Source organism: Camelus bactrianus, chromosome 13 (assembly GCF_048773025.1).
Source record: "Camelus bactrianus isolate YW-2024 breed Bactrian camel chromosome 13, ASM4877302v1, whole genome shotgun sequence".
Taxonomy (NCBI): Eukaryota; Metazoa; Chordata; class Mammalia; order Artiodactyla; family Camelidae; genus Camelus; species Camelus bactrianus.
In genome coordinates, this window is record NC_133551.1 from 60,351,265 (window position 1) to 60,373,911 (window position 22,647).

Sequence of the window (22,647 nt, forward strand, 5' to 3'; positions counted from 1 at the left end):
TAGAGAGGGCCCACTTCTAGGCTCATAACTCGTACCTTCTGGCTGTGTCCTCATATGGTAGATGGAACAAAGGATTTCTTCGGAGCCTCCTTTATGAGGGCACTAATCCTATTCACGAGGGCAGAACCTAAGTACCTCCCAAAGGCCCCACTTCCCAATACTACCATCTCTAGGGGTTAGGATTTCAACATACGAATTTGGGTGGCGGGGGACAGGGGATAAACATTCAGACCATAGCACTTATTAAACTCTCTTTAGAGAAAGTAAGTTGTCAGTGAGCCTACAGAACAGAATGACCAGGATGTGGCAGTGGTGATGTCTGAAGGGCATCTATTTTTACTTTAGAAACCCACTAGCACCAAGGTTTCAAACTAATACATTCCTATCCATGAAATGGCATCCCAAAAAACTTTCATTCATACCTTGTGAAGATTCATCCTGTATTACATTTTGAATAATGGCAAATATAAAATCGAGGAACAATGGTATTGTCCACATTCCACTAAATGGAAACCCCAAGAGTACAGTAACTTTGTCAGTTTTCTTCACTCCTGCACCCTGACTGCCTACCAGGGCTTACATCAAAGCAAGTACTTAAACTGCATAAAATCACAGAAGAAAAAGAGAATGAATTTATTCTCTGATGGACATGAAACTCCCTATTAGCACAGTTAGGCTTTCAGTTTTTTAAATATACAAGCAAGACAAACTGATTCTTCTAGGTTGAAGGGAATTATGGGATATGTCTATTGGTGAACCAGCAAGAAATAAATCAATGAAAAAAAAAACCAACAATTATATTTGAGTCAATATGAATTTTTATTAACACACATTTGTCAAAGTCTGTACAAACCAAAACATTCCTGTGTTTTAAAATGTCCATTATTACAAACATACAAATAAACAAAAGGTGTTACCAAAAGTTAGCTACTCAATTTCATGGTAAAACAGTGTCATGGTTTTTAAAAACCAAAATTTCAAGACTGAGGTTTCTTCCTTCTCTTTTTGGAACTTGTGGAAAGTTAGAAAATGTGTGGATTTGCTTTATATTAAATGCCAAGACCTTAAAAAAAGATTTAGTATAAAACTAAATGTTTTTAAAGTGTTACTTCATGTAACAGAATTTCTCAAGTCTTTAAAATTAAAAAAGAAAAACCATGACTGTAACTTTTTTCACAATCTTTTCCCCATAGTCAATGTAAATGTATCTGAAAAATATTATCTGACGGTTTATCTTTACCTAAAAGTTTCTCATTCAAAAAGTTACAAAACTATTTAGCACTGCCATTTCCCTCGCTTAGAAGGGAAAATTACATGCCCTACTAGAGTGATATGTAAGCGACATGGTCCATTGTTCCTCTTACCAGAAGGAAGCCACCCATTTCCACATCTCTGTCCAATTATGTGCATGGCTCCACTCGTGAGTAGGCTCACAAACTAGAAGCTTTTGCTTCCAGGAAATGCCTAGCAAGTGAAACTTACTGCTACACTTTTGGTAGACTGAGGTACAAATATCAACTGCCCTTATGATTACCTCTAACTACAGTACCCCCTGCAGTAGTGATTCCAACGTAGTTGGTTTTACTGTTTCACGGCACACTACATATCTCTAACTTCTTTCACAAACATCATATAGAGGACCTGAGAGTATGGCTGGAAATACAAATCTATCATCTCTCCTGGAAAAGTAAATCCATGTGCCTATTCGGTCAAGAAGGGAAAACAGGACACAATGCTGGCTGGGGCCAAGCTGTTTTTAAAAAGCACCTGTTTTCAATACATTTCCATTAAAAGCAGGGAGTGTACAGGCTAGGGTGGGTGAGGAGGAGTGGAGAGAAGGTACAGTGACATCATTTCTCCCAGTCAGAGTCCATACTTGAGCAGCTCATACCAACTGCTGAAATGCTCTGTAGTTCACATACTACCCCATTTTGAATCATGTTTAAAAAAAAGTTATCCGACAATGGCCCAGTATGACAACTGATAAAGCAAATAAAGAGTAATTGTTTTTAAAAAAGAGATGGCAGTGTGAGAATTTAAAATCAGTCACATAAAACAGTTAGGAAAGGGATGGGGGCGGGAAGTGTCCAGTACAACCTGGACAACCTTTCTTTCTGCCCTTACTTAGAAAGACAGACTGTCCCAAACTTTGCTACCTCCCTTAAGTATCTTCTTAAATGCTCTTCTAAGAAATCCTCCAAAAGGCACTTAACTCCATACTTACATATTGAATTTTTTAACCTTAGCAATCAGTTTTTAAGACTCCAAGGTAATAAGAAAGAAAAGATCTGATTCTTTTTCTAAAAGCTAGAGAGTAGGACTTTTTTTCAAGAGGCATCACTTTTACAAGAACAAGCTAGGCTACCATTATTCCTTTATCAAGAAAAAGTTTCTTTTTTTAAAAAATAAATAAAACTCTGACTATACATAATACAAAGTTCATACATAATATACCTGGAAAAAAACCCAAGAGTATACCCTGAAGCAAAAGGTTTATTGGAGAGAGAAAGTCTCTGCCATTGTACCAAGTCTTAAGGTGGCAGTTTTCAAAGTTCAGAGGGTGGCAGTGATATGTAATTAATGCCAAATTATTTGCTCATGGGTATGGCAGGATGCAATGATGGACAGAAAAAAAACATTCTGCACATAACACTGAGCAGTGACCACCACACACACAAACAAAAAAGTACCAAAAGAGATAGAGACAGACAGACAGAAGTACTGAGGGAAGGGTGGAGGGGAGAGAAAAGAGTGAGAGTGTGAGAGAGTTAGAGAGAGAGAGCTCAAAACCCCAAACATTCAAGCATGCAGTCATAGCACAGTACAAACCAGGTGTTTCCATTCAGCCCACTGCAATCGCACAAAGGACGGTAACTATAATAAAATAAGAGATTTCTTAAAGGTTGCAATTCCCAGAGAACAGCCAGGTTGCCACCCTAACCCAGGAATCCATTTGCTGTTGCCGGGAGCCTCTTTGTGGTCTCTCATGGAGAGGTTATAGCTCCCGACTTCTCTGACTTCTTGCTCTTGGACAGGGCAGCTGCCTGCTTCAGGAGCTCTCGGTTTTTGGCCTTAAAAAAAACAAAACAAAACAAAAATCAGTGCAGGAAGGCTATTTTAGCAGGATAGGATATGTTTTTCATGCAGATGCTAAGGCAGACAATGTAGAGGTCAGGAAGAGAAGAACAAATTGTAGAGGCAGAAAACAACAGAAAGCTCTAGGGCTTGGTTCAGGGGGAAGGAAGTATTTGCTGGAGGTTATAGTCAGTGTACTTGAATCTCCTGGGAGTCACTGTCACAAAAGGATGCTTTATGCAAAACAAACAAAACATGGAGTGCCTTAATGTGCCGGATGAACAGAATCTACAATTCAGACATCTGGAATCACATCTGGTTTATCCAAAAATCAAAGAACACATTAATTCCACTGTTTTTGAGGGAAAAAGATCAGAACACATCCAAGAATGAAACAAAGACAAATTTGACACAACATTGTAAAATGACTATAACTCAATAAAAAAAATAATAAAAATAAAAATAAAGTGATTGAAGAAAGATCAAAAAAAATGAAACAAAGACAACTAAAAGATGGACTAATGTGATTTGTCAATTCTTTGAGAAAAAAAAATCTAAGAGATGATCATTTAAAATACGATCAGCTAAATACACCAGAGTAACTGTATTAAATAAGCAGTCACCTGCAATTGTTCTGTGACTTCCTTATGGGTTTTCTCCATTTGGTTCATTTTGGCTCTCATCTGAGATTCCTGGTATTGAAAATCAGCCTTCAACTCTGTGATCTGACGGGAAAAAAGCAGTGACCAGAAGAAATTTCTGTGCAATGAAAAATGTTTTGGTATCAGAGAGCTAAATGGTCCTCCAAATTAATGAAACCCAGGGCTTTCCTAAAGATCCATACCTATATCAAAGCCAGGGAATGATGTATCTTACTTTTTCTAACAATTTCCTGAAACTTACCCAAAATCCTGAAGCAGTATTTATGATACTTAACCACTAACAGGTTTTAGAGATTTCATGTATTTAACATATGCAATAATCTTCCAAATACTCACCTTCAAATAATTCAGTGATTATAACAAATATGACTGATAGTTTGAGAGAAGCCCTGAGAATAACAGCTGCTGCTATTTACTGAATTTTTACCCTGTTCCAGGCAAACTGTTTGATTATATTATTTCATTCAATCTTATCATAACCTTCTGGGGAGGAAATAATAATTCTTCCCATTTTACACCTGGGAACATCAAGGCTTAGAAAGGGCTAAGTAACGTGGCCAAGATCAAACACATTAGCAAGAAGCAGAGCTAAAATTCAAACTCCAGGCCTTCTTCTACTGACTAGGCTATTCAAGGAGTACAGAGAAGAGATGTCTAAATCAGAGAAGTGATGTGTGAGCTGAGTTTTTAGGTACAAGCAGCAACTGGCACGTGAGGTAAGGAAAAGGGCATCCAAGCAAAGGGAACAGCATGGGCACAGGTAGAATGCGAGATACTCGAGAGCCTGTTCAAATGACTGATGAGCGTGGAGAGTGGCAGGAGATGAGGCTACAGATAGGCAGGCATGATGCGGGAGAGCCTGTGTTCCAAGCCAGGGAGCGTGACCTTGATTCTGAAAGTTACAGGAAACAATCTACTATTTGTTTTTGCTCTTTAAAATCCTAACTTTGCAAAGCACTAGTGTTCATTTTGTCTCTATTTTGTAAAAATCCTTTTATGTGCTGCTCTGATCTAGTTCATGAAGGAAGTATTCTTGCCTCCACTTTTATCTGATAGTCATGTAGTAAACTGGAAAGAATACTGGTCTCTTCCCATGAATCTCCACCTTATTGGCAGAAAAAAGCACAGCACAGTAGAAAGAATGGTAGAGTCAGAAAGACTTGGATTCATTCCTTTGTTTTGCCATTTATCAGCTATGTGATTTGGACACATCATTTAATCTCTTTAGGTCCATTTCCTCATCTGTAAAATGAGGTAGAAATCAGACGGAAAGAACGCATGTAAAGATTTTAACATTATGTCTTTGTTAGCCATTCAGAATGAATCACAGCATTCCAAACACAGTGCAAGACAACATACAGCCTAAGGGAGAAAAAGACCTAACAGAAGAAACTGGAACCAAAGAAGAAAAACACGGAAGGCATTCTTCATCTATGAAATGATAATAATAATTCCTACCTCAAAGTGTTGTTATGAGGATAGATGAGTTAATACATATAAAGCACTTAGGATAGAGTCAGGCATGTAGTCAGCAACCAATAAAAGTTAGCTATTGTTATTACTGCTATTAAAATATTAAGGCAAAAATGAGATACTCTCTAAAAATCTGAAAATAAGAAATAATAGACATGAATCAAAACAAGGACATATAAAGCTCCCCTAAAGATGGAGGATGACTCTTAGGCCAGAATAAGACTTCACTGAAGATATTAACAAGCTTAAAGAATGGGTCACTCAGGAAGCAAGCTGTCAGCAATGGAAGCAAAGTGACGCAGTCATGGAGGAAGGCCTACCTAAATACTGCCCAGGGAGGAGAGAGAGCTGGCCCACAGAGTATGAGTATTACTGTCCCATGGATACAGCCATCCCAAAAATAGAGATGGAGGCATCCAGTTCCCTTAGCCCGAGAGCATTAAAAATTCCAATTACATAACTACCTCCCAATTCCATGCTCATTCGTCACCCACTGATTACAGCCTTTCTAGATAGCTTATGCTGAGAAGAGTACTCTGCTGTATGCCCTACTAGGAATTAAGAGGCAGACATTGTTGTTTTATACATCATCTCTGTAAGCTTGGTCAACATGAGTCTTCCCTTAGAAGTGGACGCTTCCTCCAAACGAAAGAAAGAAAAATCAATTTTCTAAACCCATTTGACTGTAGTGGATTCATGATGGTAATACAATGCTAGGAGTCATCTTGGCAGAAAGCAAGCTTCTCTCCAGGACATCCCAAACTTGCCACTGGATTTCTCTCTCAAAGCATCAATGGTAAATACCCAACAAACATTCATCAAACAGAGTTAGCATCATGCCCTGAATCACACACTTTACCCACTCGCATCACTCTGGTCTGAGAAATATTAACTAAACAGTACCTTCTTCTCTTTCTCTAAAATCATTTGATCTTTTTGATGCAGCATCTTCTTCAGAGTGGCTACTTCTTCCTTCAGTTGGGCAATGATGACAAAGTGGTCAGTGCCTGGTGAGTCCAGAGCCAGATCTGGGGAAAAGCTAAGTAGAAAAATGGAAGGGAAAAAAATGAGTTGGATGGATAAATTTTTTTCTACCTGAGGACACATCATAGGCCACTTGACTGCAAGTGCAAGGGCAGGAGCAACTATCTGAATCCCCAGCAACAAGCACAATGCTCCATATACACCTGACTCAAGAGTATTCGCTAAACTGCACTGGCAAGGTGGCCATCAGACAACTATACCAACCAAAGCCACAACCCAGAGCAGCATCTTTGCTCACATTCAGGAAAAAAATAAATGCCATCTCACAAGAGCCAAGGATATTCTGTTTCAGGTTCATTGAACATCCACAGTTATTTATGGGTGAGAGAGTCCATTTTTTTGATTAGATAATTTCCCTAGAATCTGGATAAATTATCAACTGTAAGCTTATACATTTTTCTTTAAAGCGCCCCATAGTTTTTGGCTCTTTGTTTTCTGCTCCAAAGCCCATGATGTGGTGCAGCTGCTGAGAAGCTGCTATATTCCACCCTAAGAGCAGTCAGTCCTTTTAAAAAATGATAAAAAGAAGATGAAATTAATACAAAGGAAGCCAACTCCCCCATGCTACAATTGGCCTGTTGATTGTCACTTCTGATGTCAAGAATTCTGTGACATTTAGTTAGGAAAGGAACAAAGAGGTGGCAAACTTCAGAGTCACATCACAACCTGGGTTTTCAACAGAATTCTCCCAGTAACAGTCTCTGAGCACTTCAGTTTGTCGAAGTGCCAGGTGAACTCTGTCCTTTTAGTAGAGTCTCTTAACCAGGACCAGTTTCAGGGAATCTGTAAAGCTCTGAAATTGTGTATACAATTCTGTGTATATATATACAAAGGGTGGTTACTAGGGTGAGGTTTTTCAGGCTGGTCAGAGGTGTCTCAGACCCAAACAAGTTAAGGAATCACTGCCAAGAGAGTCAAATCCCACCCTTCTCTAGAGACTTCCCAAAGGAAGCACTTTACTTTTCCCAGGGCAACCTTTAAGTAAAACACAAACCTGTTTTTCCTCAGCAGATACTGCGATACTGATTCCCAACTGCCTATACCAATATAGCAACTACTCTAGATCCCTCTTGTTGTTGGTTCTTTCCTACATCTCCAACAACATCCAGTAACCAGCAATTCTCTATACAGGTAGAAACTCCAAATAACGAGGTAAACCACTGGACATACTTCCTCATAGTCACCAAGTCAAACATTTCTATGGCTAGAATGGGAAGACACAGTCCATTGATAAGAATATTCCCCCTCAGTCTATATGAAGCATATAAGAAGAATGGATCACTGCTTTTCTAATTGATAAATATGCAGAATTACTGGATAACAAAAAGTAAATGTAAAATAATAAAACAAGGCATACAGAGGAAACTATTGAAAGGACCCATCATCAGTCTCCACTGGTTTCAATACCTGCCAGGGGACTGTCTTCCCTCAACTCAACAGAATCTATTTAAACCACAATTAGAGTGACAAATAAAATGGAGTAATGGGCTAGTATAAATAACTTGTTATCCCCAAAGCTCCTAATACTCTGCTCTACCGACTTCTTTTTTTAATTGAAATATAGTTGAGGTACAATATTATGTTAGTTTCAGGTATACCACATAATGATTTGACATTTGCATACAACATGATCATAAGTCTAGTAAACATCAGTCCCCATATAAAGTTATTATTTTATTGACCATATTCTTTATGCTGTATATTATATCCTCGTAACTTTGTTTTTACTGCATAACTGGAGGTCCATCTCTCTTAATCCCCTGCACCTATTTTGCCCAACCCCTTCCTTACACCGAACCTTCTGGCAACCACTTATTTGTTCTCCATATCTATGAGTCTGTTTTCATTTTACTTCGTTTTGTTTTTTAGATTCTACATGTAAGTGAGATCATGCAGTATTTGTCTTTCTCTGACTTACTTCATTTAGCATAATACCCTCTAGATCCATCCATGTTCTTGCAAATAGCAATATTTCATTTTTTATGGCTGAGCAATATTCCACTGTGTGTGTGCGCACGTGCGTGCACGTGAGTGTGTGTGGACATACATCATATTTTGTCTACTGATGGACACTTAGTTTACTTTTATATCTTGGCTATTGTAAATAATGCTACAATGGACATTGGAGTGCATATATCTTTTCAAATTAGTGTTTTTTTCACTTTGGGTAAATACCTAGAAGTGAAATTGCTGGAAAATATGACAGTTCTATTTTTAATTTTTTGAGGAACCTCCATACTATTTTACGTAGTGGCTCACCTATTTACAATCCCACCAAGACTGCACAAGGGTTCCCTTTTGTCCACATGTTTGCCAGCATTTGTTATCTGTCTTTGATAACAGCCATCCTAACAGGTGTGAGGTGCTACCTCTTTGTGGTTTTGATTTGCATTTCCCTGATGATTAGTGATGTTGAGCATCTTTTCATGTATCTGTTGGCCATACGTATATCTTCTTTGGAAAAATGTCTACTCAGGCTGCATTGGGCTGTCTCTCATACGTTATCCCTCACAGACTGAGGAATATTGCAGTCTTCTAATGGCAAGATTGAATTTATAAACATATATCAGTATTGCTTATTTATAAGACATCACGTGGCTAGAGTAGTGACCCTAAGAAGTTCACTGATAAGCACAGATTAGCTCCATGGCAAACCCTAAAATGCATACCTGTTTCAGGAACTATTAATGCATTTCAAACAGAAGCATGCACACATACTCAGATTGGCTTACCTGTCTCCATTGGTTGTGATTGACTCAAACTTGGATTTTTTCTTTGGGATTTCATTTTGAATTGAAGACGTAGAAAGTGTTTTCTGACTATTAATGGCAAAAAAAGAGAAAGACACATATTAGAAATCAAAGATTAATAAAACATCAATATGGAAGTCTTGTCAAATGGGACCAATGTAATACTATAGCTCTTCTATGCAAGAGCTAATTATTCTTGACCATTAAAATCTACCAAAGTGTTGATTTCATAGGTCTTGGATGCCTGGGTAGCTCATTTCCATGGTCCCTCCCCACCCCCCAAAATTCTTGGCCTTAATTAAATATTTTGTGCTTTATTAATAACTATGAGAGCAGAGTCAACGGAACTTCAATAAGAAGTATAATCTATCTTATAGTTTAAAAAGTACTTTCACATTCATTGTCTCACATGCATATTGTAAGTCTGTGAGGCACATACAAGGGATTAATTCTACTTTGCAGAAACTGAAGCTCATCAAAGTTAACTGACCTACCCAGGGATAGACAGCTAGTTAGTAGTGAAGCTGGGACTAGACATCAGGTTGACATATTTGAACTCCAAGTCTAGTTCTTCTTCACTTTATTTCTGTGAATCTACTGGTATCTGAATCCCACAACAACACTAAACGTCAGTTTTAGCTCTAATAAGTTCACCCCCTAAAACTGGTCTGCAACCCCTTCACTTTGATAGATACCCAAATGCTAAGCCCAAAAGCTGTTTCAGATCTTTTCTTACTTGGCCTCTTTTCAACATTTGATATCATTGACCATACCGTCCTTTTTTCCCCCTGACTTTATTGAGAAATAACTGACAAATGTAATTGTATATATTTAAAGTGTACAAGGTGACAATTTGATATACATGTACATTATGGAATGATTACCAAGATCAAGATAATTAATAGACCCCTCACCTCACATACTTATTTCTTTTTTTTTATAGTGAGAATGCTTAAGATCTACTCTCAGCAACTTTCAAGCATATAATACCATATTAACTATAGTCACTAAGCTATACATTAGATCCTCAGAACTACTATTTCTTATGAAGTTTATATTCTTTGACCTTCACCTCCCCATTTCCCTCTCCCTCAGCCCCGGCAACTACCATTCTATTCTGTTTCTACAAAACTGGCTTTTTTTTTTTAAAGATTCCACATAAAAGTGATACCACACAGTATTTGTCTTTCTCTATTTGGCTCATTTCACTTAGCACATGCCCTCCAGATGTATCCATGTTATCCCAAATGGCAGGATTTCCTTCATTTTTTATGGCTGGATATTCCATTGTGTATATATATCCCACTTTCTTTACCTGCTCATCCTTCAAAGGACATTTAGGTTGCTTCTATATCTTAGGTATTGTGAATAAAGCTGCAATAGACACAGGGGTGCAGATATCTCTTTGAGATATTAATTTTATTTCCTTCAGATACATACCCAGGAGTGATTGCTGGATCATATAATAGTTTTATTTTTCATTTTTTGAGGAAATATCATACTATTTTCCATAATGGCTATACCAATATACATCCCACTAACAGTGTATAAGGGTTCCCTTTTCTCCACATCTTCACCAGCATTTGTTCTCTCTTGTATTTTTGATAACAGCCATCCTAACAAATGTGAAGTGATTATCTCACTGTGGTTTTGATTTTCATTTCTCTGATGATTAGTGATGTTTAGCACCTTTTCATGTATCTACTGGCCATTTTGTATCTACTAGACATTTTGGAAAAATGCCTATTCAAGTCTTTTACCCAATTTTAATTGGATTATTTGCTTTTTTGCTATAGAGCTGTATGTGTACTTTGTATATTTCAGATATTAACCCTGATACTTGTTTTGCAAATATTCACACCATTTTCCTTGAGTGCTTCTGGAATCTGTTCTCAGCCTCTGATATGAGTTGCATCATTCAAGAGCATTTTTTTAAGAGCATGGTTTTAACAATTATCTATCATAGTGGTTGGTACTTATGTTCCTCAGATCACCTACATCAGAATCATTTGGGACATTTCTAACACAATGCAGATTCCTGGAGTCTATCCTACATCGTACTGAATTAAACTCTGGGGTAGGGCCACAGAAATCCACATTTTTAAGTAGTCTCTACTACCACTGACTCTTACATGCTACCAATGACTCATGTTCAAATCTCTCTTCCGAGTTCTATGCTAAGCTCCCACTAAATAATAATTTTTTTGTTCTTTCTCTCTCTCTTTTTTTTTTTTTTTTTTTGATGTCAGATCTTATTTATTGCTACTATTAGAACATCTCATTTTTAACTGGGCTCAGACTTAGAAGTCAAAGCTCTCAGAGAGGACAGCCACCATCTCTTGGCAATCTGTTCCTGGCGTTACTCTTTGGCCTCCTTCCTTCTCTTAGCCAAAAGTTTAGCATGTTCTGCAGCCTTTCCCTTATTTTTCTTAGTATGTTGTTTCTTCAGAGCAATACACCAATGTTTGTGTTGCAGAAGATGTGAAGTAGTAAGACATTGAATCTTGTGTACTTTGGTCCTAGGTTTCTTACCTTCTTTAAGGGCTTTCTCACAACATATCGGTGGACATAATCTTCTTCACAGAGACTGAAAAGTCTGCAGATTCTAGCTCTTTTGGGCCCCAGGTGATGCAGCACAGCAGTATCAATAAGTACAGGAATATCCTTCTCCCCTTTTTTTTCACAATGACCAAATTGAGAACACACAGATGTACAATGCAATCTCGTACAGATCTGTGTGTGCTTTCTGCAGCCCTACTGGGCCTGTAACAGGAATGCCCTTTACTCAGTGGCAGGGGGACAAGGCCGTGGGTCAACATCCTGCTTCGTGGGAAAACCTTGTTTGTTGTTCCCACCACTGATTCAGACCACATAACCCTTCCATTCCTCACCTAGAGTGTCTGCAGCAACTTCCACAGCCATACAGTTCTCGTAATGGTATGAAGTTTGCATTCATCGTCCACTTCAAGTGAGTTTCTGGCAGCCAGTGGCTGGTCAGCTTCATCCTAAAGCAGCTGACTGCCTCCAAGTTACCATGGAAAAGGCTAAAAAATTCTTCTTGATGCTTCAGCCTCAACTTTCCACAACTGAACTTCTCTTCTGCCCTGCCTATATTCTAAGGATCTATCCATTCACCCATGTAAGAAACCTGAAAATTATCCTTTACTCATCCAGCTTATGCCCATTTATCTGTTCATCAGATTATCTAATTTACTCATAAATTCTCCTTCTAAAGTCTCTTCCTGAATTTGCCTCTTCGATGCTCAGTACCACTGCCTTAGTTGAGATTCTCTATTAACATCTCTTACTGGCACTCTTATCAAAAAAGCTTTTTAACTAGTCCCCAGTCTCTTTTTCCTCCAATGCATTCTCCATAATAGTCTGTGTTAATTTTTTTTAAATACAGATTTATTCCCTCCCCTGCAAAATTACTTTCAGTGGCTTCCCGTTAATGCCAGGGTCAAATTCATGCTGTATTTCTCCTCCTATTCTCCAGCTCCCAACCATAGGCTCCAGCAAAATAAAAGGAGTTGCTATTCTCTAGAGTTCCCTGTGGTCTCATGTGCCCTCCGTGTCTTTGCAAATGCTATTCCCTCAGCCTGGAATGTCTCTGCCCATTCCTTATCTGATGATTCTGACTCATCCTAAGATCTAGCGCCAACACCAGCTCTTCTCTGAGCCTCCTGTGCCTGACTTCCCGAGGCAGTTAATTACTTGCCTCTCATGCCTGTATCTTGACATGTTTCCGTGGTACCCACTGAATTATCCTGCAATGATCTGATTACAGGTCTGTCTTCCCTACAGACTGCACACTCTTAGAGAGCAGTGTGATTCTTTTACTTATCTCTGCACTCCTTGTAGATTGCCCAGCCTATAAAAGTACTTAACAATGTTTCTGAATGAACAAACAAAATCACAATAGTGATAATAACAATGAATAACTAAAATGTACCGAAACTTCCTATATACCAGTTATAAAACTAATCACTATGTACATACTATATAATTTATTTCCACAATAACTCCATGAGGTAGCATTATTATTTCCCTCATTTTACAGATGAAGAAACTTGCCCATGATCCCATATAGAGACTTAGGCAGGATTCGATCCAAACCAAACTCTTAACAACACTACAGATACTCTGAAAGGAAGCTGAAGACAATGAAGAAAGGACTTCTTTTTGACTGGCTCTCACAAGGACAAACCTGGGATATCTAACAATCTGCTATCCAAATATGCATAAAAAAGCTGCATCCCTCAGACAGTGAACTGTCCAATCTTCTAGGGAGAAAATCCACTCTAAGGATGGGGTGAACATTACATGTGAAAGTGGAGTAAGTTCCACAAACTTTTAAGACACAGTACAAACCAAGTCAGAAAATCCTGATGCCTTAGGGAAGTCTCTCTGGTCCTTGGAAAGATACATGAATTATAAAACATGACAAAGGAGATTCCTTCTAGAGACTAGTAACTAGAGAGAACATGGAAAATTTATACAAAATGGTATGCTCCACGGCTAACTGTGTGAGTATTACATCTGACCTACCAGCACCTCTAGTCCTATCTTATGCATCTCGGGGTTACCTGTTATAATGGCTACCACCACTCAGTCGACTGTACTGCTCCTTCTCCTGGTGGCTGGCACGGGAAGAGCTGCTCAGGTGCTTCCTCTGCTCTTTGGTCTTCTGGAGGACCCGCTTGTATGAAAGTGTGCACAGCCAGCACAGCAATTTCCCGTCTACCTGAAAGATGAGGAGACAAGATAAAGAAGAAGGAATGTAATAGTGCAGTGACTGAGAACATGGGTCTTAGGAGCTAGAACCTTTGGTTAAGTCCCAGATCTGCCACTTATGAGCTGTGTGACCTTAGGTAAGTCACCTGAGCTCTCTTGGGGTCAATTTCTTCAACTATAAAATGAAGGATAACAGTACTTACTTCAGAGGGCTGGAGTAAGGATTTAGTGACATAATGTAGGTAGAGCATGGTGCCAGGCATACAAAAACTGCTTTAAAAATATAAGCTGCTAATTTTTTGTGTCTTATGGTTTTGTTTTTCTTCAACTTAACAAAAGCCAGGGCAAAGCTCCCACAAGAATTTCAAAAGACACAAATACTTCCATGGTGCTCACCAAGGAAAATTCAGCAGGGAGAAGAGAAGACAGAAGATGACATATAAAATTTATACTTGTTTTAATACCTTATAAATGGCTCATGAAATGGTATGCTGGATAGCTTTTCTCAGATGGGAAGAATGTCTCCAGAAAAAGACTGATTGGCGACTAGCTTCCAGGGTCCCAGTCCCTGGTGGTGGCTTACCATGGCACTTTGAATTAGAAAAGTTGATCCCTTTGGGTAGAAGCAGCTCTGCACCACGGTGCAAAGCACAGGGCTAGGAAAGCAGAATGTGGCTTCCACAATCTTGTGAGGCTGGGGCCTCTGTAAAGCACTCAGACTGCAGTCTGGTATAGGTGGCAGGGCAGCAGGGCTGGTTGGAATTACTCAGGGGAGGGAGTGTGCTGGTATTTTATGGAATTTTAGTTTTCATGTCTTATCTCTGAATTAGATCTTGTGCCCCATCTCGAACATGGGTAGGCCATACTATCATTTATCTAAAATATCTTTCATGTTGTTAACAAAGCCTCTTTGCACCTCACCCTCCCAACTTATTAGCAAGCCCATCAGTCTGAATCTGTCCACTTCTTTCAAATTCTACTGCTTCCATCTATGTAAAGCCATTCTCAGTGCTCACAACTGCAAGACCCACCCAAGTGATCTCTCTACCTCTTCTCCTGGGCCCGTATAAATCATTTCCACATAGCTGCCAGAGAGGGATTCTTAAATGTAAATCTGATTATATCTCTCGTCTCTTAAAATCCAATGGTAGTGGGGAGGGTATAGCTCAACCATAGAGCGCATGCTTAGCATGCATGAGGTCTTGGGTTCAATCCCCAGTACTGCCTCTAAAAGTAAATAAATAAATAAACAAACCGAATTACTTCCCCCACCAAGAATAAAAACAAAAAAAATAAAATACAAAAAACCAATGGCTTCTCATCATTATCTAGTACAAAATCCAAACTTTTTCCCATGGCCTATATTGATTTAAAAGTAGCCCCTACCTGCCTCTATAATCTCATTCCCTAGTTCACTCTTCCCATGTGACAAGCTCATTCTCGCCTCAGGTCTTTTCATAGCTGATCCCTCTTCCCAGAATCTTTGCCCTCCAGAGCTTCCCATGGCTGCTTTCTTCTCATCATTGCAGTTTCAGCTCAGATTTTATCTCCTTGGAGGGCCTCCTGATTGCCCAATCTAAGCTGGCCTCCTCAGTCATTCTCTTTCTCTACCATATACTCTATTTTCTTATAGCATTTACATCTAAAATTTGTGTTCATTTATTTCCTTGTTTATTCTCATCCATCTCTCACACACATGAATAAAGGCTCTGAGAGAATAAGGTCTATTTTGTTTAGTTCATTAGTGTATTTCTAATACCCCAAACAGTATCTGATACATGATAAGCATCTAATTATTTGTTAATAAACATATAAATGACTTTTGAAACCAAACTTCAGTTTGGTGCATTTCATGGTTATGGGATATGGCCTGAAGGCCTGATTTTAAAATACTCTAGAAGACCTTGCCCAGGAAAGAGCTTTCACTGAAGGAGGGTTTGAAAACAAGGCAACTGCACTGAAAAGAGAGCCAACATTAACATGAGCACCACACACCAAACCACAGGACACTTTATTTCAAATCTCTCCTTCACAAATCAACTTTTAAAATATAAAAAAACCCTTCTGAGAATTAAACTATCATAAAGCAATAATCATAGATAACACTGAGTACTTATGTGCCAGATCCTTTTTGAAGGGCTTTACACATAACTCACTTGATAACAATGATGAGGTCTGATCAGCCTCATTTACAGATGAAGAAACTGAGGCACTGATATATTAATTTGCCCAAAGTCACACAACAAATAAGTGACAGAACAAAGATTTCAACCCAGACACTCTGAGTCCAGATTATTCACCCTCAATCCCTAAGCTTAGTCCTCCTAAAGTTTGTAAATATGTATTCAGGGTGCCTGAAAATATCCAAACTCTTAAGATAGGATTATAACTAGAAAGTAAAACTTAATGAACTCTAGGGTAATCCAATTAATAACATAGGTACCATTTATTCAGGCTCAAATTAAGTGTTTTATATACCTATCTCAATTAAATCTCCCTATGTCCTTGTGAAGTAGCTACTGTTATTTCCACTAGAGAGATGATGAAACTGATGCATAATGAGAGTGAGCAATTTGCCCAGGATCATTCAGCTAGGCTAGGAGTGGGATGGAATTCAGGTCTGTGGGACTGAAAAGCTTGTGCTCCAACTATCATTATATGTTACTTTCCAGTTACTAATTCAGCTTCTCCAGTATCTTGATTCAGGGAAGAGGTGCCCCGGTTTGCAGGCAAGAGTATTCTGGTCAGTGGAAAGTTATTTCCTCCCATTGTAAATTAATGAATTTGGTTAGCAAGAGTCAGCTTTTGAGAGTCTAAGCATCTCTGAAAAGCACCTCTGGACACTGAGAGTTTCTGTACTATGTTCTTTCATTCAAAAAATATTTATTGAGCACCTACTATGTGCCAGGCTGCTGGTAATACAGCATGAAAACAAGACAGACAAAGCGCTTACATTCTAGTTGGGGTTGTCAACATGTAAGCAAATAAACAAGATAATTTCTCACAATGTCACATGCTGTGAAGACAATAAGCAGGATAATATGATATAGTGACCGAGGGAGTTAGTAAAAGAAGGTCTCTGTGAGAGGTGGCATCTGAGCTAAGACCGGACATGAGGAACCAGTTATGACACTCCAGAGAAGGAAAAGCAAAAGTCCAGCCAGCACAAAGGTGGAAATGAGACTCTGAAGGACTGAAAGGTGGACAGTGTGGCTGGACCAAGGGGAGACGCAGGGAGTGTGATGAAAGATAAGACTGAGAGTCAGGTATGGACTCTACAGGCCACGGAAGGAGCTTGGGTTTTATTATAATGCAACTCTAAGCCACTGGAGGGTTCTAAACAGACCAAATCTAAACCATTTTAATTCCACCAAGGCACCATCATTCCACACAGAGCTTCGTCTATATTATCTTTTTGTGAGCTTTAACCTCAATAGATAGAAACATTTAAAGAGTCAGACAGTAAAACTGGTAATAGACTATATTTTGCTTAAGTTGCAATCTCTCATTTACATTGTTCTATAGAATTTTGCCAATCACCACTTCACTTATAAGGGATGCTGGATCGCTGTAATTCAGATTCTGATGAAATACTAACCCATGAAATGTTAGAATATAATGGGTCACATTTGATAAATGAAGAAAACAAAGGCTGACAATCATATGTGCAGTTGAACTGTGATAATTCTACCTAGTAAAACTGAAAAAGGAAAAAAAAAATGGCTGACTATCTTCTTCAAGGTCAATAACAAAACCTGGGAGAGGAAATGAGAAATCATTCTCTGTTATATGTCTTTTTAACATACTGGCCCACCTTAATTTCTCTGAATAAAAAAAAAATCAAGAAAAACACAGAGATTTACCTTCTTTCTATCATCTTTCCTGTCAAACGCACACTGCTGCTTGCACTGTTCACAGGAATATGGTGGTCCATACTTCTTCTCTGAATTTGTGCAGCGCTGGCATTTGTTGCCAATAAATGCCGCAATTATGTTGCAATACTGACAAGGTTTGGGCTTAAAGAGGAAAAAAAAGTGTCAGGTAAGTATATCATAAAATACCAGTGTGTTTTTTAAAGCAATGATTTCTATTATACATAGCTCATTAGTTGTGGTAAAAATGCATTCCCAACTTCATAAATTTCCTTTTACATTGATCAAATAATGCCCAATTCCTAAAGAACTATTATTTTTTTTTTGTGAAGGGGGAGGTAATTAGGTTTATTTATTTATTTTAAGTGGAGGTAGGAAGGATTGAACCCAGGAACTCATGCGTGTTAACCACTCTCCCACTGAGCTGTATACCCTCCCTACAAGGACTACTGATTTTAAAATAAACAAACAAATAACAAAAAATCATTAGCATATATGCTGGGACTTCTAAAACAAATTCAATAGAACCAGCTCTTTGAAGCCACCAGCAGGTGCTTCCAAATTTCCAAAAAGGCCTCTTTGCTGTTATCAGTGTAGAAATATGTTGGAGAATGCCTGACAGGACACAGTATGCTGAACCCTAACACTGAGAGTCAAAAACCAAATCATTCATCAAAATGAATGGTCAACTGTTACCAAACAAAGAGGTCAAGTCATAGGATTCATCTTCTCTTTGTATACTGGTTACTGAAGCTGCTCAAGGAAAATTATAATCACAATCCTGCCATAGTGACTATAAACAAAGAACTCCTTACTATGAAGTGTTAGCTAAGTCTGAAAGCTAAAACACTAGATAAATTTTTCTGAGAACATTTTTACACATAACAAAGTCTTCTAACAAAAATATTGTAATTATATTAATAGTCCACAGAAAGCAAGGTCCTGAGAGACTTGAGTACCCACTGTTAGGTACAGAGAAACTCTACTTACCGTTCCATACAACTGCACATTCTGAGCACATTTCTTGCAGATTGTATTGGTTTTACTGTTAAGGAAGAGACACAAGGCTTCGTAAGAAAAAAGTTGTTTTACTTACAATGTCTGAAAACTGATTCTTCCTTAAGCCTAAGGAATTTGCTCATTACTAAGCACTAAGATAAAATATGGTCTGGGCACTTGGTTAACTAAAGGTTAAGTATCTGGCAAGTAACTCTTTTAAATATTTTGTGGTTATAAATTATATTACCTTGAATAAAACAAGGGTTTGGTTAAAATGGAGAGTGAGTTATTTCTGACTGACATCTCTAAACATCACTAAGTAAAATTATCAGATATGGAGAGGACCCTCAAAAAGACTATTAGACCAAAATGGACTAGTAGAAAATAGATTAATTCCTCTCAATTCAGATGACCAGCTGAGGAATTTGACATGAGGAATAAAGTATCTGTGTTTAGAATAAGTGCAGAGGTTGTATCCACATTGACCTTACTCTGTCTGTGTTCTCTACAAGTATATGAAAATCCCAGATGTGGGAAATAGGTGCTAACACCAAATATTTTGTCAATATTTCCAATTTATCTAAGAGCTAACCACTGAAAAAAATAAAAGCACCCTTTACTTTGTAAAGATCCAGATCATAAAATTACCTAAATCTTAAATTAATAAACTGCCTTGGGGAAAAAAATCATCTTCAAATAAAGTCATCTTCAAATAACCCTTTACAAAGAGGGGTACAAACAAATGCTTAATGTTTAAGAATAGTTTAAACAATAGTCTGGAGTTAGAAATAAAATCACATAAAAATCCAGTATATTCATTATTTGTGATTATTCATTATTTGTGATTATTTTCCCATACAATTCCTATCAAACTGACTATAAAGTTAAAAGACAAAAGGAAAACCCCAAAGTAGAAAACATTAAATTAAAATGAGATATTCAAATAAAATATTTCCCAGGCAATTTTCTGCCAGTTTAGGAAGTGAAATACATTGAAAGAGACCTCTAGAAAGAGGATTAGCATTAGCGGTTCTGTGATACCGAACATTTGGGTTTATTCTTAGATTTATTACTGAAGGAGTGGGATGTATATACATATCAATATATACAAATGCTCCTGACATTTTAGAAAAAAATCCCCCAAAAAAACCCTATTTCTATAATCCATCTTGAATTAATTTTTATGTTTGGTGTGAATTAAGGGTTAAACTTCACATCTCACCCTACACACAAAAATTAATTTGAGATGGATCATAGGTCTAAATGTCAAAGCTAACATAAAGCTTATAGTGTATATTGTGTATGTTTCCATTTATATGAAGTTCTAAAACAGGTAAAACTAATCTATGGTGGAAAGGAAGTCAGAACAGTAGTTGCTTGGGTGATTGACCAGGATGTGGCAAAAGAAGACTCTCTGGGGTGACAGTAATGTTTTATATTTTGATGGGGTTTGGGGTTCCACAGTTGTATACTGCGTGTAAAACTCATCAAATGATGCACTGAAGATGTGAGCGTTTCACTGTGTGCAAATTTTACCCCTAAAAAATTAAAAATCATAAACAAATATTGAACTGTAGTTAATATTATGCATGCTGAAGTGTTTAGGGTCAAGTATACTGATGTCCACAAATTTAAAATGTATCACAAACAAGATGTATTCATATACTGATGGAGAGATGGATAGATGCAAATACAGTAAACGTAAATTGCAGAATTTAAGAAGTGGGTAGATGGATGTTAACTGTCTAATTTTTTCAACCTTTTATTTTTGTTTGAAAATATAACAAAATGGGGAAAATATTAAAATGAGGCTGATTAAAATTGGGCTTCTAAGTCTATGTGTGAGCTAGCAAAGAGACCCCAACATGCTTAAGGCAGTATCACCTACAGCTACAGCTCCGCAAAAGTTGAACTTACTATACCAATAAACCACCTTGCAGATATTAAAAAGTCCCCCAAATATGTGTTCACTCACACCTGTTTTTCACACTTTTCAAAATGAGATTCACACAAAGCAAGTGTAAAGAAAGGTAAATGAGTTTCAAATGTGACTAGGGTTAACAAACTTTAACAGAACTGTCACATTTCCAAAAGTACCTTCTTTTGGATTATAAATTCTTCAAGCTCTGTACATAAACATATTAGAGCATGAGGATCATGTTTTACTGTTGTGGGATTGGTTTCTTAGTGTTGAAAAGTTCAAAACCACAATATAAAATTATCAAGGATCTGAAAAATAAATAACTTTAATAATTGTAGCAATCAATGGGTAACTAGGGAACAATATGTGTATTTTACACCCATCAACATATTATAATAGGAAATAACAGAATCTGCATATGATGCAATTGATTACAGGTCTGTATATTACAATGAAACTGATTACAGATCTGTATATTGAAATGCATTACAGATTTTAAGAGGAAAAGCCTATTAACACCTTGCATGGTCAATGAAAACTGTACCTCTCCTGCTGGTACTCAGTCCTACAGTAGGTGCACTTCACAACAGGGTGTGCAATCCGACATTCCTGAAATGAAACGAGGATATAATTTTAAAAGGCAGTCAGAAATGGAAACAGTCTTCAGTAGGAGTCAGAAGACCTGGGTACTATTCCAAGCATAGCCACTGTGCTTGAGTGAGTCACTTAAACTTTCTGGGACTAATTTTTTTTCTCTGTAATACTGGCATCACCACCCTGCATTGATGTGGGAGTTAAGTAAGAATTTATATGGAACTAGTCATAAATTGTAAAACAAAGGTATGTATGAATAAGTTTCAGACTAGGGAATCAGAAGCCCTGGATTCTAGTCAGATTTTTCCTCTGACACTGTGTGATTTTTGAGTAGGTTCACTTGTGATATCAAAGCGCTGGATTAAAATCATTTTAGCTTACATATATAATACTCCTTTAAAATCAAAATACACATGTATGCATGTACACAAACAGAAATATGTGTTTTTTGGCCAAAAAAGGCACCCAAACATTTGAGTTCTGTCATATTTAGTAAACAAGAAGTAACAAAATCACGGCCATTTGAGGCAATAATGACATACAATTATGAGTTATCCATACCAGAGACACAAACTCTGGATTATCTGGGGATATCTCAACATCACTCTCCAGCCGACTTGGTGACTTTTAACTGTCGCCTCACAGCACCTCTATTCATTTAAACAGGCAAAGCAAGATAAAGCAACTTAAACGAAAAAGAGAACTTGGACCTATAGGAGTAAAATCTGATCAGCAGCTGGTTAGGGCGAAGACTGAAGGTCACTAACTAAATGCTGAAAAATCACCTTGTGGCTTCGTGCGCTTGATTGTGGGGCTCTACTATAAAGCCTCGCTACCTCCAACTCAGACTGGCTGAAAAGTGCCCATAAGGCGCCCGAGTTCAAGACGATCCTGCCGGGCAGCACCCAACTCTGGAGTTCAGTCCCAAGCGGTGCAGGGGGTCCCTAAGCCTGAACCAGGCAGAGCCCGGCAGCGGGGAAGCCAGCCCACGAGGGATCTCCGGCGCAGCTGGTTGGGGGCAAGCGGGGTACCCGCTATCCCTCCCCCGACCTCACGGGGTCCGAGAACAATCCCTCACGGTTGCTAAGCACCCGGACACGCCGGCCGCGGGGGCCTGGACGCACCCGGGTCTCCCCCGCGTGCCCTGCCGGTCCCCAGCGGGGAGGGTGCGGCTCCTCAGATAGGCGGGCCTGCCACGCCCTGCCCGGGGGACCCCGCCGGGCGTCCCCGCAAAATCGGGAGCTCCGGGCCGCGCCTCTAGCGTCCCAGTTCCCGGCCGCCGCCCCAGCCCGCGCACCTTGCACAGCTGCTGCCCCTGAGACAGCGCCTCGAAGGGGAAGCGCTGATGGCACTTGGTGCAGGCGTAGAGTGCCGCCATGTCCGGCCCGGGCCGTGCTCACCGCCCCGCCGGCCCGGCCCACCGCTTTATCTGACAGTCTGAGGTACAACCTGGCGGCGGCAGGCTGCGGGCTGCGGCAGGCGGGCGGGCCCTCGGGTGCGGGTGGACCAGGATGGGCGCGGTG

The 22,647-nt window shown here is 38.8% G+C and overlaps 1 protein-coding gene across 2 annotated transcripts; it reads right to left on the reverse strand.

The window, feature by feature from the left end:
• Positions 1-795: 795 nt before the first annotated feature.
• Positions 796-22,646, reverse strand: FAM76A (family with sequence similarity 76 member A). Of its 2 annotated transcripts, none has more exons than XR_012511377.1 (9): positions 22,422-22,646; positions 21,075-21,139; positions 18,601-18,655; positions 17,602-17,754; positions 13,591-13,748; positions 8,987-9,073; positions 6,114-6,249; positions 3,699-3,834; positions 796-3,071 (listed from the first exon to the last, which is right to left on the reverse strand). XR_012511377.1 is itself a non-coding variant. In XM_074377055.1 (9 exons), exons 1-9 carry the CDS (start codon positions 22,500-22,502, stop codon positions 2,985-2,987), a joined length of 924 nt encoding a protein of 307 aa, XP_074233156.1. In that variant the 5' UTR covers positions 22,503-22,644; the 3' UTR covers positions 796-2,984. The 2 variants fall into 2 exon arrangements, 1 of the variants encoding a protein (XP_074233156.1); XM_074377055.1 differs by having other exon boundaries at positions 3,699-3,800; positions 22,422-22,644.
• Position 22,647: the final 1 nt, after the last annotated feature.